We start from the raw sequence: 18,952 nt of genomic DNA, 5'->3' as shown, positions 1-18,952 counted from the left end.
CCCTCCAACCACGGCACTCCCTCCCTCTCCCTCTCCCTCCGCTCTATGGGGACTTTGAACTGGCAGGATCAAAAGTGACTGGGAACAGTTTGGTCTCATTCCTCCGCCACTCAGATGCTTTTCCTCAAATGCTTTAAAGAAAACCTCATAGACACTATTGGATCTGATTGAGCCTCTCTGTTGATTTTTCACTCCTTTTTTTCTTTTTCTTGGCAGCCCAGTTCAAGGTAAAAAAGGAAGAAAAAAAAAAGCTGTGTGAAAGAAAGAAGGGAAAAAAAGATACTGCACTACAGAAAGCTGATCCACAAAACAACTCCACTCTTCTTTTCTGACAAAACATCAGTAGCCAAAGGGCAAGGAGATCTGCATGGCGAAGTCTCTAAAGAGAAGGACACTGGTTGAAAATGAAAGGACATGAGAAGTACTCCTCTCTGTCATTCCCCTCCTTCCAAAAGAAGCATTGATTTCCATAAGAAAGATGGCATGCAGTTTCTCAGTGGCGAGTATTCCCAAACAATATAAAGCAGGGGAGATTAAAGAAAGGCGGAAGCCAAGCAGCACCTTGTATCAGCGCCTCTGCTGTAGCTCAGACTGAATCAATTACCACTCAGCAGGCTAAGCTCAATTAAAAAACACCACAGAGGGCCTGATTGCGGGGGTACTTACTGTAGGACAACATGGAGAGGTTTAGGCTACCTATCAGCCTTTCAAGGCCACTCAAGGGCCAGAGTGAAGAGACTTATTCTGCCTTTGAGGTGGATACATTACACCCATTCAATCAAACACAGCTACACGCATAAAGACACATGGATTTAAGCAGCCAAATTTTCACCAGATCAACAAACTATGAAGAAAAAGGTGGAGGATCAAGTCTACTTGTATCTTTGTTATGTCTTGTGCTTGATGCTATATGAATTTTGGTGATGTGCCTCCACCTGTCAGACAGCCTGGTGGGGAAACACTGGACCTCTGTTCGCTCTAAGGGGTATTAGTCTCGCTTTCGGTGCCTGCCCAGCCCCTTTCATGTCACCCCATCCCAAAGCGGTGTTTCTCCCATAAAGACCCATTCAGGCCACTGTAGGGGAATGTGCCACAGCCCAACAAGGGTGCACCAAATCCTTTTATTTGTAGCTGAAAGGAGCCAGGTGAGGAGGATATTGGTTTATTCAAGGAATCTGGCATTTTTGCAAGACAGCTAAGTGTTTTTCTTTCATTCATATGCAATTGCTTCCCATTTGCTAGATTTATTCTGGCTAAATAAAAGGATCACAAGTAACTGCAGTTCACAATCCTGAACAATCTGTAACTTGGTTATAATAATAACACGCAGGGATTTTGGTGTTTTTCTTTCCCAAAAACAGAATCAACAAGCATTAGTCAGACTCATTAATCACTTAGATATTGTGCAGATATTCCAGTGGGCAAACTGTTAGAAACATATTTGTCAGTTTGTGTTTATCTCTGATACAGAAGTTCAGACCTGATGTGAGGTGAATTCCCACAAGAACACCCCCCCCTCCTGAAGGGCATAAACAATGCATTTGGAGTAATTTACCTGAAGTAAGCCTGAGGGACCTGCAAAGGTGAACTCCTATTTACCATCATTAAAACTACAAATCACTTAATACCAATATAAACAGCTCAGCTATTATGTCATGCAGTGCTTGGGAGTTCACGCATGGATAAGCAAAGATCTGAATCACAGAGGATGAATTGAATGAATTAAAACAGCCCTTGGTAACAACATGATTAAAAAGCTGTTACATCAGAACCAAACTGCACGGCTGACGGTAGGTCCGATACTTAAAAGAATCACACCGCGAAAAGATTGAATGTTGAATGTTTTAAAATGATTAAAAAGAGAGCAGTAATTTATTTTGATGACAGAAATGATAACCTGCAGTGATTTGTGCAGCAGTTAATCTTCATCTAAACAGGACTTCAGCCTTTCTGGCCGTCCAACCCTACAGAGGAAAATAAGAAAAAAAGGAACTAAGCCATTGTCATTGAAAATGGTATGGAGGTAGCAGCCAGCCCCTTACCCTTAACTCTGTTGTGGACAGATTTCCCCTGACAAAAATTAAACTAGCTCCTACTTGGCACTTTATTATCTCTTCAACTGAATGATTTATTGTTTGTGGAGCGAAAGAACCAAAGAGAGGGGGAAGATTACATTTCCAGCCAAAGCTCAGGCCTGATCTCGTTTTTTACTCCCTCTGTCCAAGAAAAAAGCTCCCGACAAACAATAATGTCAGCTGTAATTGATCGGAGGTCGCCCGGCTGGGCCTGCAGTAAAAGCGCACTATTTAAGCGACAATCGGTCCCGCGCTCTTCAGACGCTGGCTAATGAAGCTGTCTGTCTGGGCTATTTACCTTCTCTTAAATGGAAAGGGGAAAGATGTACTGTAAGAGACAGGGCTGGAGAGGATCTGCCTCTCGCTCCTGTGAAATAGGACCTGCACATGCCTCAGGAATGTATAATTGGTTGGCGCAGCCAAAGCTGGGGATCCGGTGCTAATTAAATGACTTGTTTAAAGCCTATCTGTCTTTGTTTGGGAGGCTCTGGGCTTCAGAACAATGCATTGTAAATGCTGTTGTCAAACAAACATTCCTGGTTATCCTTTGATTTGAATTGAACAAGACAAAGGGCTGATTTGCTCCGTGCTAAGCCTTTGGTTTTCATGGTGTTGAGATATTTTTTCCTCTTCTGATCTGTCAACTTAAACAGGACCATTCCAGTCAAGCAGCTAAATGAACTGACTCACTGCACAATGCATATGCAGTCTGCCGCCGCAAAACAATCTCAGTTTTCCTCCTAATTGCGCTTGTAAAATGCCCCCATGTCGTGTATGTATTTCTCCAACAAAGGTGAGACGGCGGTGCGCACACATGGAGGGTCTTTGTTGTGGTCGTATCGAGGATTTGCACACCGGTCCCAAAAGGAAATGAATGGCTCATGACAAAGTGTCTGTCATGCAGCGAGACATTTAGAGGTCTCTCCATAGCACTAATCAGCTATTCATCTTTACTATAACTGTTAATCTCCTCCAAAATCAGAAGCCATGTCTGCCATGTGAGATGGAGGGAGCCTTACAGCCATTAGATCAAACATACGACACAGCCTCCATAAATATGTTGCCTGGCATCGTGGTGCCACTTTACACAACACAAGCACATGCTTACATATGCACAGAAACACAACTGCTCCCACATTCACACACACACACACATACACACATGCAAACAAGAAAAAAACAGACACACACAGATGGCAGGTTCAGTCAAGGCTGGTGAGTCCTGTTTCTCATTAAAATGGGGGGAGAGAGGAAGGTATTGAGCTTTGATGTAGCCACCCACAGCCCCTCAGTGTCATTGAATGAAACTTTGAAGCCTTTTGTGTTTACGCAGTTAATGTTGATAATAAAGCAAACATCTTGCCTTTGTTAAATACCTGCTGTACACTCACATATGCATGCACACACACACACACACACACACACAAGCAAACGGACACATAAAAAGAATACATATCGTGGTAACAAGGAGAGGTAAACATGAAAACATACGGGTACACACTCAGACAACGATGCATTAAAGATAATTGTGTATAGGTATGTACACACATGGAGTCAGTCAGACATCAAAACACATGCAAACAATATCTTTTTACATTCCAAGAGCCATGACGATTGGACACATTTAAATCTAATTCACATCGGCAAACAAAATGTGTTTAGCACGCCAGGATAAAGAGATACACTTTCCAATGATTCAGGTGGGCAAAGATTTCCTGCCAAGATGCCTAATGTAATGTAATGTAAGAGAAGCCATGATAAGAAAACATTTCTGGTTTGATGAGGTAACATAATTGCTTTCCTACCCAAACCACTGGAGTGTAACATGTGGTAGAAATTATCAAGGAGACAGACAGAGGTGTTTGTCCTTTAAGTGTATAAAATCTAAGGCAGGCAACTTTTATAGGATAATTTAAATCCTTGGCTCTAATGGCACGCATTCCTTATGAAAATTGAAAGATCAATCATCTCTGTGGCAGATCTGTTGTGAAAAAAAAAAAAGTTCTTGCTATCTTTGAAAAGAAAATGCTAAACACGTTTCGCCATCGCCCCACCCGCACCAGCCTCTGTTTTAGCTGTCTATTTGTCTCTTTGCTGAAAATGTTAACGAACAGGGCAATAATCAAGCCATATGCTTGCATGTGGCAAATCTCATTACAGTAAATGACCTTTACCAACCCATGCCAACATCCTTGTGCTTGATAACACAGAGCGTATAGAGTGGGGGAGACAATGGTGGGTTTAGTTAACGCAATCATGCACATGGCTGGGGGTGGCCAGGAGAGCCAGGCCTTCAGGACACATTAGCAAACACCGTTCGCTTCCCTAATTTGGGTCGGAACCAGGCTCACTTTACATTTGTCACACATCACTCTTGATAAATACGCAACATCGGCACGAGAGCACCAACATCCGATCACTGACAATAAGCCGTGGCACAGAAAGTGCTGTGAGCAGAAGAGGAGAGCAGAAGGAGAGGAGAGATATTACTAGCAGCTGTTACTACTGCGGGTGCAATATATTCAAGCCCAATCAATAAAGCTCCTACAGACAGTGACACCCAAGCAGACAGAGGAATCATTTTCATCTGATACTTAGCAAAGGCTCCCCTTTTAAAAAGATTGCTTTCAGTCAATGACAACCAGTTGTCATTTGACTAAGGCTCCTGAAATGAAATATATTGACGAGCGTTATCAATCACGGCCCACTCTGCCGTCATATCACTTTGGTTGAAGGGAGGGGGGGATCAGTTTGCATGTGGTCATCAGATCATCCGTTTTAATTACAAATTTAGCATCACTACCTCCTGTGCTCTCACTTCCTCCATTACAATCACCTCATGAGAGAAAAAATCAGCAATGCAGTGTATAGTTTACAGTTTACAGCAGCGCTAATGAGTTCAAGGTGAACTGACTGTGACACGTGAATTTTATAAATCGCAGCAGTCATTAGTTTGGACTGAATTACATTTAACTACACGGAAAAAATAACATTATGTTGAGGTTATTTCAATTATTTTGTTAGGGATTCTAAACACAATTTATCAAGAAATACCTTCCTCTGTTTGCTCACACTGTGAAGGACATGCTGAGATTGTGAAATTCCTTAACATTGTTTGAACTTGCTCACTCGCTCCCTCTTTATCTTGGTCCCAGAGGAGAGGCTGTGTGATGGTGAAGATGTCTGGGCTCAGCATGGCTGATAGCTCTATTTGGATGAGGGTTCCCATATCATAATTGAGAAGAAACACCTTTCGGTTCAGGCAACCGACGGAGTGCTTTTGTGGAACAGAACCAACTATTTCTATCACACAAACGCTCTTTGATTCCCCCCTGATTGCGGCATAGCCAGGCAATGGAACATTTTTACAGGGTAATCACAGCAAACGTTTTTGTCATTTTGTTGTTGTCATTACTGTATTGTCATTACTGTTATTGTGTACACTGTAATATTATTACTCTATGCTAATGTTTCCTCTTAGACATAATCATAGTGAAATGAGAGCACATGGCTCTAATGCTGCACCATCTTAGCTGTGTATGTGAAAACTGCTCCACATTCTATGCAATTACACGCCGTGCATATTTCACATTACTCCAACCTGCGAAAGCTCATCATCACTGAAAGGTTGAATGTCATTTATTACACGTATCACATTTACACCAAGTGACATTGTCTTTTCAAATTGTGTTGATCTCTTCACTTTCAAAGGTCAGCCCCTTCCCTGGCTAAATTCAACCTGACAGAGAATAGTGAGGAGGGGACAGCCGAACGCATGCATCACCCCCGCATCAAAGCGCTCCAAATTAATCTATCCAATTAATGAAGAATGAGGCCTCATGTTGATGAGGGATGACAACTCGACTGGTCAGTTGTTTTTTATAGCTCTGCTCCTGCTATTGTGAACTAACCACAAGAGACAATCAAACAAATATTTCCATGACACGAGGTTTGTCTAGCATGTTGTCTCTCCTTGTGTCTATTCCTCTCTATAAGGCTACAACTCTGCTGCCACTCAAAGATGATAGAACGTGATATGGATCATTACGGAAATAATGTTTAATCAATTCCCCCTGTTATTGTAATCTATTTCTGCAGTTGTCTGCGTTTGTGTATTTTGTAGCTACATCAGTGTGCCTCACAATTTCCCAATCATGCATATTCAAGTATTACGCTGATGCTTAACAGCCGACGCAACTGGAATTAGAACGAGGACATTAGACTTCATTAAAAAGAGAAATGATTATCAGGTTTATCTTTTGAAATGTCTATTAAAATGTGTGTGTCGTTCTTCACTTATCTGTCACCTGGCTCCCATGAGCCTGGCAGACTAATAGAGAGATGGTGAGGGCCAAAGCCCAAGAGAGAGACAGAGACCCATCAAGCTCTTTACTCAGGCTGGAAGGCTGTCTGTCTGCTCTGCCACTCTCTTGTCTAGCTCAGTGTGTCTGATTCAGTTACTGCCACTACTCTCCTCTACCCTAACACTTGCAGCTTGAAACGGACTCTATTTTCTCCGGCGCGGCCTCAATACCAGAATAAAGAAAATCAAAACAAACCACATTGTAATTGCATGAATCAGACGAGACAATAATCTGTCGCAGTGAAAGAGGTGTTATGATATGTTCGTGAAATGAATTCTATTCAGCCTATGGCTACAATCTAGTCTCTCTCAAGAGCTTCGGCTGACAAAGGCTCCCACAAGAGAGCTAGAGAGGAAGATGGATGAAGTTGCCCCTAGACACTCATATCAGGTCAGTATGTGCTTTATCCCCTAATGGTTAAGGTTAGGATTGAGTAGGGGGTGATACTAGATCTGAGCCTGAGGGCCATTGTTCTGTCTAGAGGAGCAGGAAGTAGCCACCATCCTCCATCATGGCCCACATTTAGCTGCGCTGGGCCACCAGCACTAGTGCAGCTAGCAGGTTGGAGAACGCAGCTAGCTAGTTGGATGTGTCCTTCCACCCAGAGAGCTTTATTATTAGAAAGGACATAAACAGACTAATTAAATCGCAGCAGTGGAGCTGGGCTGACAGCTGGCGCAGAGAGTGTGACCAAACAGATCCCTATCAAAGTGCAGAAGCAGTGTCTCTATATGTGTCCTGCTTTTGTGTGCATGACACGCATGCCTGTGTGTTCTGCAAGTATACACACGTTTTTGACTGTTAATTTTACCCATTTTAGACTCATGTTCATTTTATAATTGATGACGATCATTTTTTCAACTGTAATTTCATTCATACACACTGTCATCTTAATGTCTTATTTATCTGTGTAGCGCAGAGCACATTGACTCACTGATATGATCCAAAATGGTACAAATGCTATCCAGCCGAGCAGTAAACACTCCAGTAATTAGTGCGTGGTCTCCAGGCTGACTCCACTCAGCTCTGCTGCATGGCCAAGCAAGGACCCCATATAGAGAGGAACCTAGTTATGCATTGATCTTAGAAAATTAAGGCTAACTGCCCCAGATTGCAGCGTCTTGATGTACCTTCTGGATGAGCAATGTACTAGACTTGTATTGTTTGTAGAGTAAACAGGATGATTTGGACTTGCTGTGCTTTAAAATGAATACATCTTGAATAATTTATGATGCCCCCTTAAAGCGTTGTTATCTGTGTGACCGCAAACGTAAAACCACTGATGATGAGAAAATATGGTTTTAACAAGTCAATAATGGTGAGTGCAACAAGAACAGCCTAATCAATGAGGCTGCAACGTTTGCAAACAAGGACTTGAATTATAACGCCAATAATTGATCTCTTCCATTTTTTCCTCTCTCCTTCGCGTGATGTCATTGTTTATTGATTGCTTCCTGCCAGTGAGGGATGATGGGAAGTTTCAGTTTGTTTTTGCTATGACTTTTGCCCCCCCCCCTCCCCTTCCCCTCCACCTTTCCCTCCTTCCTCTCCCCCTCACCCCTCCCATCTCCATTTGAAATTTGCAAGCTGTAGCACCAGCTTAACCAAAAAGGATTAAGTCCCATACCCAACTGAGAACACAGATAATGCTCAGTAATTGGTAAAAAATGAAGATGAATGGGACAGCTAGATAAGGACCAATTAGCTGCTGGGAGTGTACAGCTGTGGTCTCCTCACAGAGCGCTCTCAGGGGCCAAGGCCCCCTCTTTCTCTCGCACGCGAGCATGCACAAACGCGCACACACTAACGCGCGCGCAAACATACAAGCGTGAGGGCGGGGCATGCAGAAATTAGCCTGATGACCCTGGGAAGAGAGAATGATGCTTCCCCATCATCTCATCCAGAACCTCTTCTCTCAACTCTCAGTCAGGCAACACTCCAGGTACCTGTCACCATCCGTCCAGAATCAGCCTAGCATGTGGCTCTCCACTCCCCGTTGGGCGCAGGCAGCCTGGACCGAAGCCACAGATGTGAGACAAAGGGCTTTCTGGTTTTGAAGTAGTAGCTGTAGAATGTAACTGCTTATACAGCTTAGTTGTGGTGTTGTGGGTTTACGATTGATTCAGAACGTACGGTGGAATCTGACAGTGACTGCTGCGCCTCCTTCCTTTCACTGCGGCTCTGTCTGTCGGCGAGTTATTTGGTCGGTGTTGTCCTGGCATCATCTGGCTGATGACAGTGGAATTCCCATATCTAATTACAAACAGGATTTCGGCTCCATTAGAGTTGTGTGGTGAGGAGTCAGATGAGTGGCAGGGCAGCACCCAGTGGCCAAAGAGAGACAGGGGCGGAAAAAGACGAAGTAAGCGAGACAGCATAAAACAGAGACAAGAGAGAAGAGGAAAAAGGGTGGATGCTGCCTTATCTTTTCTTCCCACTCCTTTTCTGCCGGTCTGAGAAACACTTTATTTTCCTTCCGTGGCTGAAAAAAGCAATTCCTTCTCTTGAAATTGGCAGGTGTTTGTTAGTGGGCAGCTGACAATATTTTCTCTCCCAGTAATGAAGGTTGTGGCTGGGGTCAATGCACTGGGAGGGAATGGCGGGCTGTTTATCCCCCTCAAGGCCCAGCGCCACACGTGTTTTGCTTGGTCTGTGATCTGTAATTGTGGCATTTCCTGAGAGGCGCAGGAACAATCCACATTGTGCTTTGAGAGGGCTCCCTCTGCCCAACTAAGGAGTGTGAGGGAAAATCAAAGAAAGACAACGCCACACAACTCTCATTCTGTCTCTCTTTACATTTTTATACCGCTCCATCGCCACGTCTGTCTCTCTATCTTTTTATCCGTCTCTCACTTGTATACTCCGACAAACATGTCTATTTCTTGCTCTCACTCAGGATGTTTGGTTATTTTTGCCCAGGGTTGAACTGGTTGTTTTTTTCGTCTTATAATTAATAACATTGATGCAAACAGGAAGGTCTAATTGTGATGAATATTTAATGTGAGGGAGAAATATTAGCCTGTTCAATTTACATCAACACAAAGACAGCGACAGGCAATCCAACTCTACAAACAGAACAGAGTGTCCTTCACTGGCTGCCTCAGCTTTGCTTTAAGCGCTTCACAAAAATCTGCTTCAGACAAACACTGAGATGAGGCACCTGTATTTTAGGAGGATTTTTTCAATGGGTTTATGTAGTAGCTCTTTTAGATTAAATGGATCCACGTCCTTAGTGGTATTATCAGAAGCATGCTCATTATCATATCAATTCCTATCATGGTTGGTAACATTATTTGTGTAAACACATCCGTTTGTTGAGTCTTAGTTTAAGCTGGATGATTATAAAACTCCAGTCCATTTCCTCAGAGCAGCTGTGGTCTGAGTCTCTTCAAAACAGCATGAAGTCATACCCTTGTCAGCACTGGGAACAACAGTCAGTTCAGTCCCAACAAAGCTACAGCCAAATACAGTTCCCCTTCTGCCCACTCCATTCTATATCAGGCAAGTGATTTATATGTTTGGATTGCTATTGGATAATGGGCTTGAGAGCAGCACATATTAGGCATCCACACTCCAAAATACTTTGTAAAAACAGGCCAGAGTGAGACACTTTTAGAATGTTAAATTATTCTGTTATCACACTTTCTTGTAAGTCAGTTCATATTTTTGTGAAATTATAAAATGCTTCCATTAAAAATAAACACGTGAGTGGAAGCCTGGGGCTAGATGAAGAAGACAGCATGCTGCTAGCTGTGTTTCATGGCCCTGTGGTGCCGAGCAGGCCATATTTCTCCGGCGTATTATCAGGATGACTCCTGCTGGCCACCCTGTCACAGCAGAGTGCTTGATATAAACAAGAGATTGCTGCGACACCCAGTAATCAATATTAGGATGGTTTCAGTACCAAACATCATTTGTCTCTGCGACCATTCCTTTGACCAAACGAAGCATTAATTCAAATCATAAATCTGAGCTGATTTAAATCCGAGGAGAGTGAGGGAGAGAGAGAGGCCCCTGTCTGACTGCCTGCCCCTAATGATTTATTTTCTACATTTCTGCGAGCGAGAGATTTGTCCATACTCACTGACAGGTCACCTTCAAACGCCAGTGGCAGACTGTTCATCACCATGCAGACGAGCATCTCATCGCTGCGAGTAAATATTAAAGGAAAAGAATCCAATTGATTGTGGATGGGGCCGAGAGGCGTCACTGCCATATATTTCACTCAGAGAGCTAATGCTGTGGCCCATGCACCCACACCTAGAGCTGCTCCCCCTTGCCAGAATTATGATTCTACTGGGAGCCTGTGTGGCTGGCTGTGGGCTCAAGGTTACAATTTAAATTGTAAAAAGATAAAACAGTTTCTTATTAGCTCCATTGCCATAGCCTTGCTGTTGGTACTCACATTTATCTTTATTTCCGTGACCTCGTAGGCTCGTATTCTTTTTTTTTTTTAACATACTCCATTCTCTTGGAGTGATGACCTCACACTTTATGCATTTTGCATTGTTAAATCTGCTTAGAAACACATCCTGTTTTCATCTCACACACCATAAGCTCCATGGTGTCAAGTATTACTGATGAAATGTATTCAGGAGTCAAGCCATTTATTACAATAAGTGAATCAAAACCTCCATTTAGCAACCAAAGCTACAGGGATTACATTTGCTTTATAATTTGGAATGGGCTCATGAATCCGCACTAACATACATTATCATTCTCTTTAATACACTAAGTGGTTCTGTGTGATATTACAAAAATCCTTCTGCATTTTAGGGCTAATAATTAATTGAAATGGCACATAGTGAAAAACCAATGCTCTCGCAGCAATTCAATTAGCCCTTGTTAAAAGCTGATAGCTTTGGGAAACTGTGTTCACAGTTTCACTTAGCTATTAAGCATGTTTTTTTTTCTTTCAACACAAAAGTGTAACACTTCGAGAGAAAACAAGACTTACCTCACCAGGGTGGATATTTACAGTGCATACACACTGAACAAAAACAATATTTCCTCCTTTTATTAGGAAAACAGGAGTATGGTGGAGACAGTCATGCAAGTCTTTGGTTTAACTCAAGCTGTATGTATAAGATTATTTATTACCTCTGGCATTTTGGTCATTGGCTATTAGTAGCAACTATTAGTGACAGCAGAATATCAAAAACTACTTAACATATTTCAGTTTGGTGGAAAGTCAGGGAATGGTCAAGGAACAGGAAGTGATCATGTGCCCAAAACACTTTTGCCTTGTAATTATTAAACCATGAAATGCATAAGCGATTGTAATTCTCTATGGGCTAATCTATCAGTATAGGCTGCTGCCATTGTCCTCATTTTACATTTTTAAAAAAGGAAGCTTTTCCCATACTGTCTCACCAAGTCTTCACCAAACATTAAAGTACATTAAACATTGGCACGAACCCTGAAAACAAGTTACTCGTTAGTTTTACGATAAGCCCTTGCCAATTTCTTGCAAGTGCCTAATTAACAAAAACTGCCTTAACCCTTCAACACAACAATTTAGATGACAGGCAACACATTTACTCCTAGCGATCCTGCAGAATTTGCAAAAGGTGGCGTTAACAAAAGGTGATTCATTAAAATAACCTGGAAGTCATTAGTCTGACTGACCCTGACAGGATTTAGGATTCAGTATGTGTATTTTAATGCAGATGCAAATGCTCAAGTGTCTAAACACGCAACATCTATTATTAAAATGGCACATGGATGATTTGCAGAGTTCTGAGTGAGAGTCAAAATGGTGGTAAGTATGTAAATGTTAATGTGTGTCTGTGAAGGCACATGAAATAGTTTGCAACATGCATTTGTCATCCATTTACGTGAGTGCAAATGTATTTGTCACAGTTTGTGTGTGTGTGTGGGTGAAGGGCATCCTCACCAACGCTGGAGCTGAGGTCTCCATTCTCTCCGTCGGCCCCATGGTGGTTGGCGTTGCTGTGGTAGCTGCTCATCGCCTCCAGCTTGATCTTCTTGACCTTCATGGCCTCTGCGATGGCTGCGTTGGCAGCTGCTGCCGCCGCTGCTGTCAGGCCTGGAGAGAGGAGGCAGAGGAGACAGAGCGCTTACAGACCACTACATGTCTGCTGGGGCTGAGCCACTGCACCTGCAAAACCTTTCAAAAACCTGCCCTGGCAATTGAAAAAACACACAGAAAACAAAACAAAGCAAAAGGACTTTTGAAATAATAAAACAATGAATAATTTTATACACTATGGGGAATAAGCGCCTATGAGATCACAGCTTGTTTTTTCATCTTCTGACAGGGGATATCTTCGCAGCAGGTTATCATGCTGATGGGATGGATCCCTGTGTGTGTGGCAGCATATGATTTTTATGAATGTTTTACTGACTCCGGTATTCCTCGCCGCTATATTGATGTATTTATACCTTGATGGGAACAGATGCAGTCAAGATAATAGTGCATGATGCAAGCATTTTGTGTTATGTGTCTTATAATACAGAATGTACTGTATATAATAGAGGTTTAGTGATACAGTGTGACACGGGAGGGTTCAGGGAGAGAAAGTGACTGAGGACTGTGTAAAAATCTATATATTGGGGGTATTTCAATGATATCTTTTAATGTATTCAACAGATCGCATCGCCATGAACAATGCCTAACATTGGTATTCAAATTCTTCACAATCATATACTGTAGTCTCTCATAATGACAAGGCTCTTCTGAGAGTCAAGGCCAGTCATCAAGCAGACTGGCAAAGTATAAACAATGTACCAAGGATTCAAGTTCTTTTTATTCTTTAATACTGGTAAATGGCTTTGAGTGTATTAAATATTTGTAGGGCCATGTGTGAAAATTAAATAAAGAATATGCTCCATAAAAATGTGAAGGAATCTGTGCATGTTTTGTTTTGTTTTGTTTTGAAGGAATTAAAAAGACTAGTGTTTTTTTTACTGCCCATAAAACATGAAAAACGGTTTTCAACTTTCAAAAAAAAATCTACAGAATTATAAAAAGTTCATTTTTGTCTTGCCTCTGCGGTCTGTAGTGTAGGCTTCACAAATGACCATGCTGTTTTATGGTAGCTTCAATCTCACAATACACAATTATAATACATTCTTTAGTATGCATATCGCTTGAAAAATTCTGACAACATGCCAAAAATCTTTGAGAATTTTACATGGATTCTCCTCAGGCCCGAGGCTGCTGTTTTCACGAGCACACTAAATGACTATTGACATCACATTTGAAAAGATCATTCACATTTCCACTGCCATCTCTGACTATATACTGGAATAGCAATATCTGACATGATCATTCGACTCGATCAAAACAGACTTGATATGATTGATATAGTAAGTCTGAGATTATAGACATACATATGCGGAGCACACTGCAGAGATCATAAAGCATTGGTTTGTCATTGTGGTATTTCCAGGGTTCTGGTGTGTTGAACGTGACTGAAATCTTTATTCATGAGGCTGGTCTCAAACAGCAGGGACAGATAGTGCTAAAGCTCCTCTAGGCCTGGCGTGTCTCAGGAGAGTCCCAAGACTCCTCTCGCCAACCCCAGCAACAAAAACAAAGATGCAAGGCGTAAAAAAGATATGTACCTATTAGTGGAATCACTCATATCCACAATACGCTATATCACCTGCCCTTTTACAGAGGCTGCTTATACTGGAGATGCAGGTTTGCCTTACGTTTGACGCAGAACAAGGCAACGTCTGCGTTTATCATCACTAAGCTGTCACGACGCCGTGACGGGACTCAGGAGCAGCTATTAGCCATGCATCTGAGGGGAGACGTGAGTACAAGGAGAGGTAGAAATCGAACATGTGGCTCTAATAGATACATGCGAGCATGCGCACACACAGACACACACTGACAAACATGCACACAAGAACATACCGGCCTGGGCACCCTCTCCTCTCATCCCCAGCTGATAGGCAGATGGCGAGAGTCACTCTGAGCCACTGACATGGAGGTGCATATAATTTAAAGCCTTGTTTGCATCTTAAAATACATCAGGACCATATTGACGTACAGTATACATCATGTCAGCGAGGGCCCTCTCGTTTGCAATGGGCCCTGGCTGCTGTTCAATATGCATAGGCAGAGCAGGGGGAAAAAAAGCCATCGCCTCATAAGAAGGTGATACTTCTCCACATAATGAATGTGGCCTCTGCCCAGTCTGAAGGTCAGCCTTCATTTGTGTATAATGGGCAAGAGTCAACTGTTTTCCAAATGAGACGTATGCAGAACAGACTGCCGAGTAAATATTGAAATCACCTCTGGGCTGTTTGTGTGATAAATTCCCCCCACAAATCAGGTGCCGCTCAAAGGAGTGCCGCAGTGGTGCTTTCTGATGCTCTCTAACTTTGGCTGTGAGAACACTGTGGTTTATTGCACTGCAGCCTGTGTGTCCTCACCATTTCTTTTTCTGAAGCACGCTGGACTATATTGGAAGAGCAACAAAACAAAAGGGAAAAAAAGGAAATTAATCTATAAAGAACTAGGTGACAGGTTTTGATCAAATGTGCATTGAGTAAATAAAGGCTAAGAAATTGATTTGTACTATTGTGAAAAAGATGGAATGATCACTTTTCCATTTTTCATTTATCATTCTGCTCCAACCCCCATCCTGTCTTTGACTAAGTGACACACTCCATAAATCGAAATCTTTGTTCTGATAATTGTTTCATTTCACCGGATCAATTGTCATATCCACATAACACACACCTCAATAGAGTGGATGTAATAAGGAAGCCAGGGAGATGTTGGCGCCCAGCAACAAGTCTATTAAGCCACTGGAAGTCTAAACGTCAACAAGACCAATCCCACTCAGCGGTAATCTGCATTCATTACTATGCAAACAAAACAATCCTGCCTCATATATTCTTTCAAAGTCACCTTTAGATTCAGACACTTTTCTTATATAGACGCATGGGCAAGTCAGAATCCTCCTGAGCACCAAACAAACAGCGCATCACGGCTGCATGTAGAGAGCCACACCAGTCAGAGAACAGAATAGGGAACATTTCAACAAATAGAGAATAGCATGGCACTGTCACATGGGGAGCACAAAACAGCAAATAACAGAGACAAGGTCTGATGGTAGCCCTTGGAGCAGCTGTCATATTAAATAATAATGAAGGATCTATTAATATGCAAAGGAAGCAGCAGCCGACTGGCTTAACGCTGTCATGCCTCTGCATATTGTCAGGATCTTCATCATTAATTAACATGCTAGCTGCCCCATACCTGCGCCAATGTCAGAACATTCTTACAACAAACACCCCAATGCCTGTGCCCTCCGCAACTAACTCGTATAATTAAATTAAAATCAGATTAACTTCACATCAGCACACAAAAGACTGACTTTTACGACTTTCTCTAGCAGTGATAAAAAAAATAAAAAGACAGAGCTTATCTGTTGTGTCTCTGTTCTGTCTCTGTTAGCGACTGCACCATGGGCAACAATGAAAACACACTTTATTTATCGGGCAAGCAGGATAAGTAGGGAAGAGACACTCCATGTCAATGAGCATGGCCGCCTAATTTTATGCATGGACTGGTGGTAGCACAGCAATGACAAACTGGGGTTGGGAACAACGCGACTCTTAGGTACACTGTGCCACTTGAACTGTGCTATCCACATCATGACAAATTTAGTATCAATTACACAGCGCGCTAACCTTATGACAAGCAGCGGACTGAAAGAGGAGGGGTAGAGACACAAAGAACTGACACTAAATTACCTGGTGCATACTGGATCTATTTTAAAGCAGCTTGAAGTGGCACCGGATTAGACGATCCACTCTAGAAGCTGACGTGCTAATTGTACATCAAAAGAACATAAATAATACAATATGTCTCCACCTACAGTACTTGTGTGCAGAACCATCTCTCTGAAGGACTGGGATCCACACACATGCTTGTACAGTACCGTAAGGCAGAGCCAGACAGCATTAGAAAATATTGTTTTTTATCAGTGAAGTACAGGATGCAGCCTGGTTAGATGTAGGTGACATTCATTTCTCTAATGGTAAATGCAGTACTCCTGCGTTATTCAAAAGGTTGCAGCCATATCCAGGACATAAATGAATTATATTGAAGCTGCTGCTTAAGTAGTGGCCAGAGTGTGAGTGGAGGCCCTCTCCACTTTAAAGGAGATGTCATCTCAGTGTGGTGTCAGTCCACAGCAAATAATCCGATTTGGGGGCCAATCTGCCTGTAATGCATCAGCAACTGGAAAGGCTCCAGCGCAATCCCCCCCCCACCCCCCACTCTCCCCCCAGGGGGCATGAACACGAGCGTGCAAGCGTTCGAGACACCCACACATACACACATGTGCTTTCACACACATATGAGGGTATTTCCTTAAATGGAAACCTAAGCATATTAAGATGTCCTTTTCTAAATGGAACTGGTGTCAAGGGCAAAGATACATATGTTAACAATGTGTTTCACATAGGCCTCTCTGGTCCTGTTAGAGTGTGAAGAAGACATTTTTCCACTGTGTTGAATATGGCCATTGATTTGAATCTAATATGATCTGAATGTATGTCTAATGTCTATGTCTAATACCTAAAAAAACACATTTGATGATAATAGTTTGCGTGAAGAAATCAGCAAACAAAATTGGCTCTGTCATGTCATGGTGCCCTCTACGGCTATGAGATTAGATAATTGTAAAACTTCCTGTAACTATCATAAGGTGAGACCTTTTGCCAAATTTGAGCTACAGCCAGCCACTCCTGAGTGATAAGGCGCCGGGTAAGAAGCACCAGCATTTTGCAAATGTAACACCAGGAGAGAAATGACATGCTACTGAGTGAACAAAACATTTCATGGGAGTTTTTCTCTCTTTCTCTGCAGCCAAAATTAAACGGTGCAGTGGCTTTTTTTTTTGTGGAGTCTTGGGAGTATTGGTGAAGCCTTGGGAAAAGCCGTCTGCCGACATTCTGTCTGCGTGTGCATGCGCTAGCTCATCTGAAAAATGAACTAATATGAAATGACATGATAGTGTAACTATTTAAGACAGTTTCTCAATGTCGCTTTTTCTTTTATTATCATCAATCAGTATATTTGGACATGACAGGGAGTCCAATTAGTCGCCTGCTTAGATGCTAACTTATGTGTGGTCAATTATATTTAATTATTAATCTGTCAAAATCAGTAAATTCCTTGACATTTAATTCTTAATACTATAATCAAAACAATAAATGGTTTAATTATAACTTGATAATAATAAATTGATGAAAAAGTTCTGTCTTGCCACACTTAGGAAGCTTAAGGCAGTTATGAGAAGACCAAAAACCTCAATTACTTTATCTCTGCCCCCTGAATACCCTGACTAAATGTCAAGATCATAGAGTCCCTCTGGGCTTAAAGGGGATGATATCAAAAGGCTTTTCTGTTGCTTTATGTTCCACTAAATAACACGGGTCTTTCTCATCATTGTCTTTCTCTGTGTTCACTCCGGCCTTTAAGTCCGCCTTCGATACTACAGCGCATATAGCCAGTGACCTCACCCTATTCCCAGAGTTCAAAGCACTAGTCTGTGAGCCTCCATTGTACTGAATCACAAGGATGGCCCAATCTGTGTTTAATATTGAATTTCAAACACCTCACAGACGCTGCTTTGCTGCCCCTTGGATAAAGAGAGAAAGAGAAAGAGAGAGAAAAAAAACACTTCCAGATTGTTTTCACAGAGATGGAAAAATGTGTGAAAAATGTCTGTTCAATTTTTACACTGAAGATTATCATGTAAAACCAGCTGTGATGTTTAATTTGTTTGTGAAGTACTATAGATAATAGTTGGTCAAATACAATGTGTACTGTACAGTGAGTGAGCATTCAAAGAGCTCCGTTCGACAGCACAATATCATTAAAGACGTATCGAGAAGGAGAGCAAAATATGCAAATTAGAGCACTTACAGCCACCAACATCAAAGCAGTCACAATGAAGCCAGCCACAAATAGAACAAAAGCATTAGTTGCAATAAGACTTGGCCCAGGGGTAAGTTAGGGCACAAACGGTTGTTGTTGATTCTTGTGGCGATAAGCTTGCTTTAGCATCACCACTGCCTATGTACATATACCAGTGGAGTGGATTTAATCGCACTAATTAGAGTGCACTCAAGGCAAAATGCAACATCTACTGGAATAATCTGAGAGAAAAGATCTCCACTCCAATTTATTCTCCCCCTCTTGGTTTCCGGGGGTTGAGCAGAGGATCTGTTTTTGGTAAACGAGTGAGCGGCTGGTGTCTGGTGGTTGGGTGCATGTGTCACTTTGGACTGGCTGCCATTTCGAGGACAAGCTGCGGGGAGGCCACTGGTGGGGAGGTTGTGCATGTGTGTGCTGTATATGCGTGTGTGTGTGTGTGCGCGACAGAAAGAATGCGACCCAGACAGAGTGAATCAGAGCCTTAGCAACAATGACAGAGCGCTACAGACTGAAGCCAAACCATACCTGTGGGTGGCATCATGCCAGGGGACATGAGGCCAGGGACTGAGTGGGGCATGATG

At 42.3% G+C, this 18,952-nt stretch overlaps 1 protein-coding gene across 1 annotated transcript in view; it reads right to left on the bottom strand.

The window, feature by feature from the left end:
• The window catches only part of dachd (dachshund d), a 91,947-nt gene that overhangs the window by 25,607 nt on the left and 47,388 nt on the right, over positions 1-18,952 (bottom strand). Inside the window, exons 3-4 of the mRNA XM_035677121.1 lie at positions 18,897-18,952; positions 12,336-12,488 (exon numbers count right to left, since the gene is read on the bottom strand). The exon at positions 18,897-18,952 is cut by the window's right edge and continues 3 nt beyond it. Coding sequence (XP_035533014.1) covers positions 12,336-12,488; positions 18,897-18,952 — 209 coding nt within the window. The remainder of the gene's footprint in view (positions 1-12,335; positions 12,489-18,896) is intronic.

The sequence above is a fragment of the Morone saxatilis genome, unplaced genomic scaffold, assembly GCF_004916995.1.
Source record: "Morone saxatilis isolate NCDOM2014 unplaced genomic scaffold, NCSU_SB_2.0 Contig5, whole genome shotgun sequence".
Lineage (NCBI taxonomy): Eukaryota > Metazoa > Chordata > Actinopteri > Moronidae > Morone > Morone saxatilis.
Note: the sequence above shows the minus strand (reverse complement) of the source record. Positions and strands in the feature narration are given on the sequence as shown.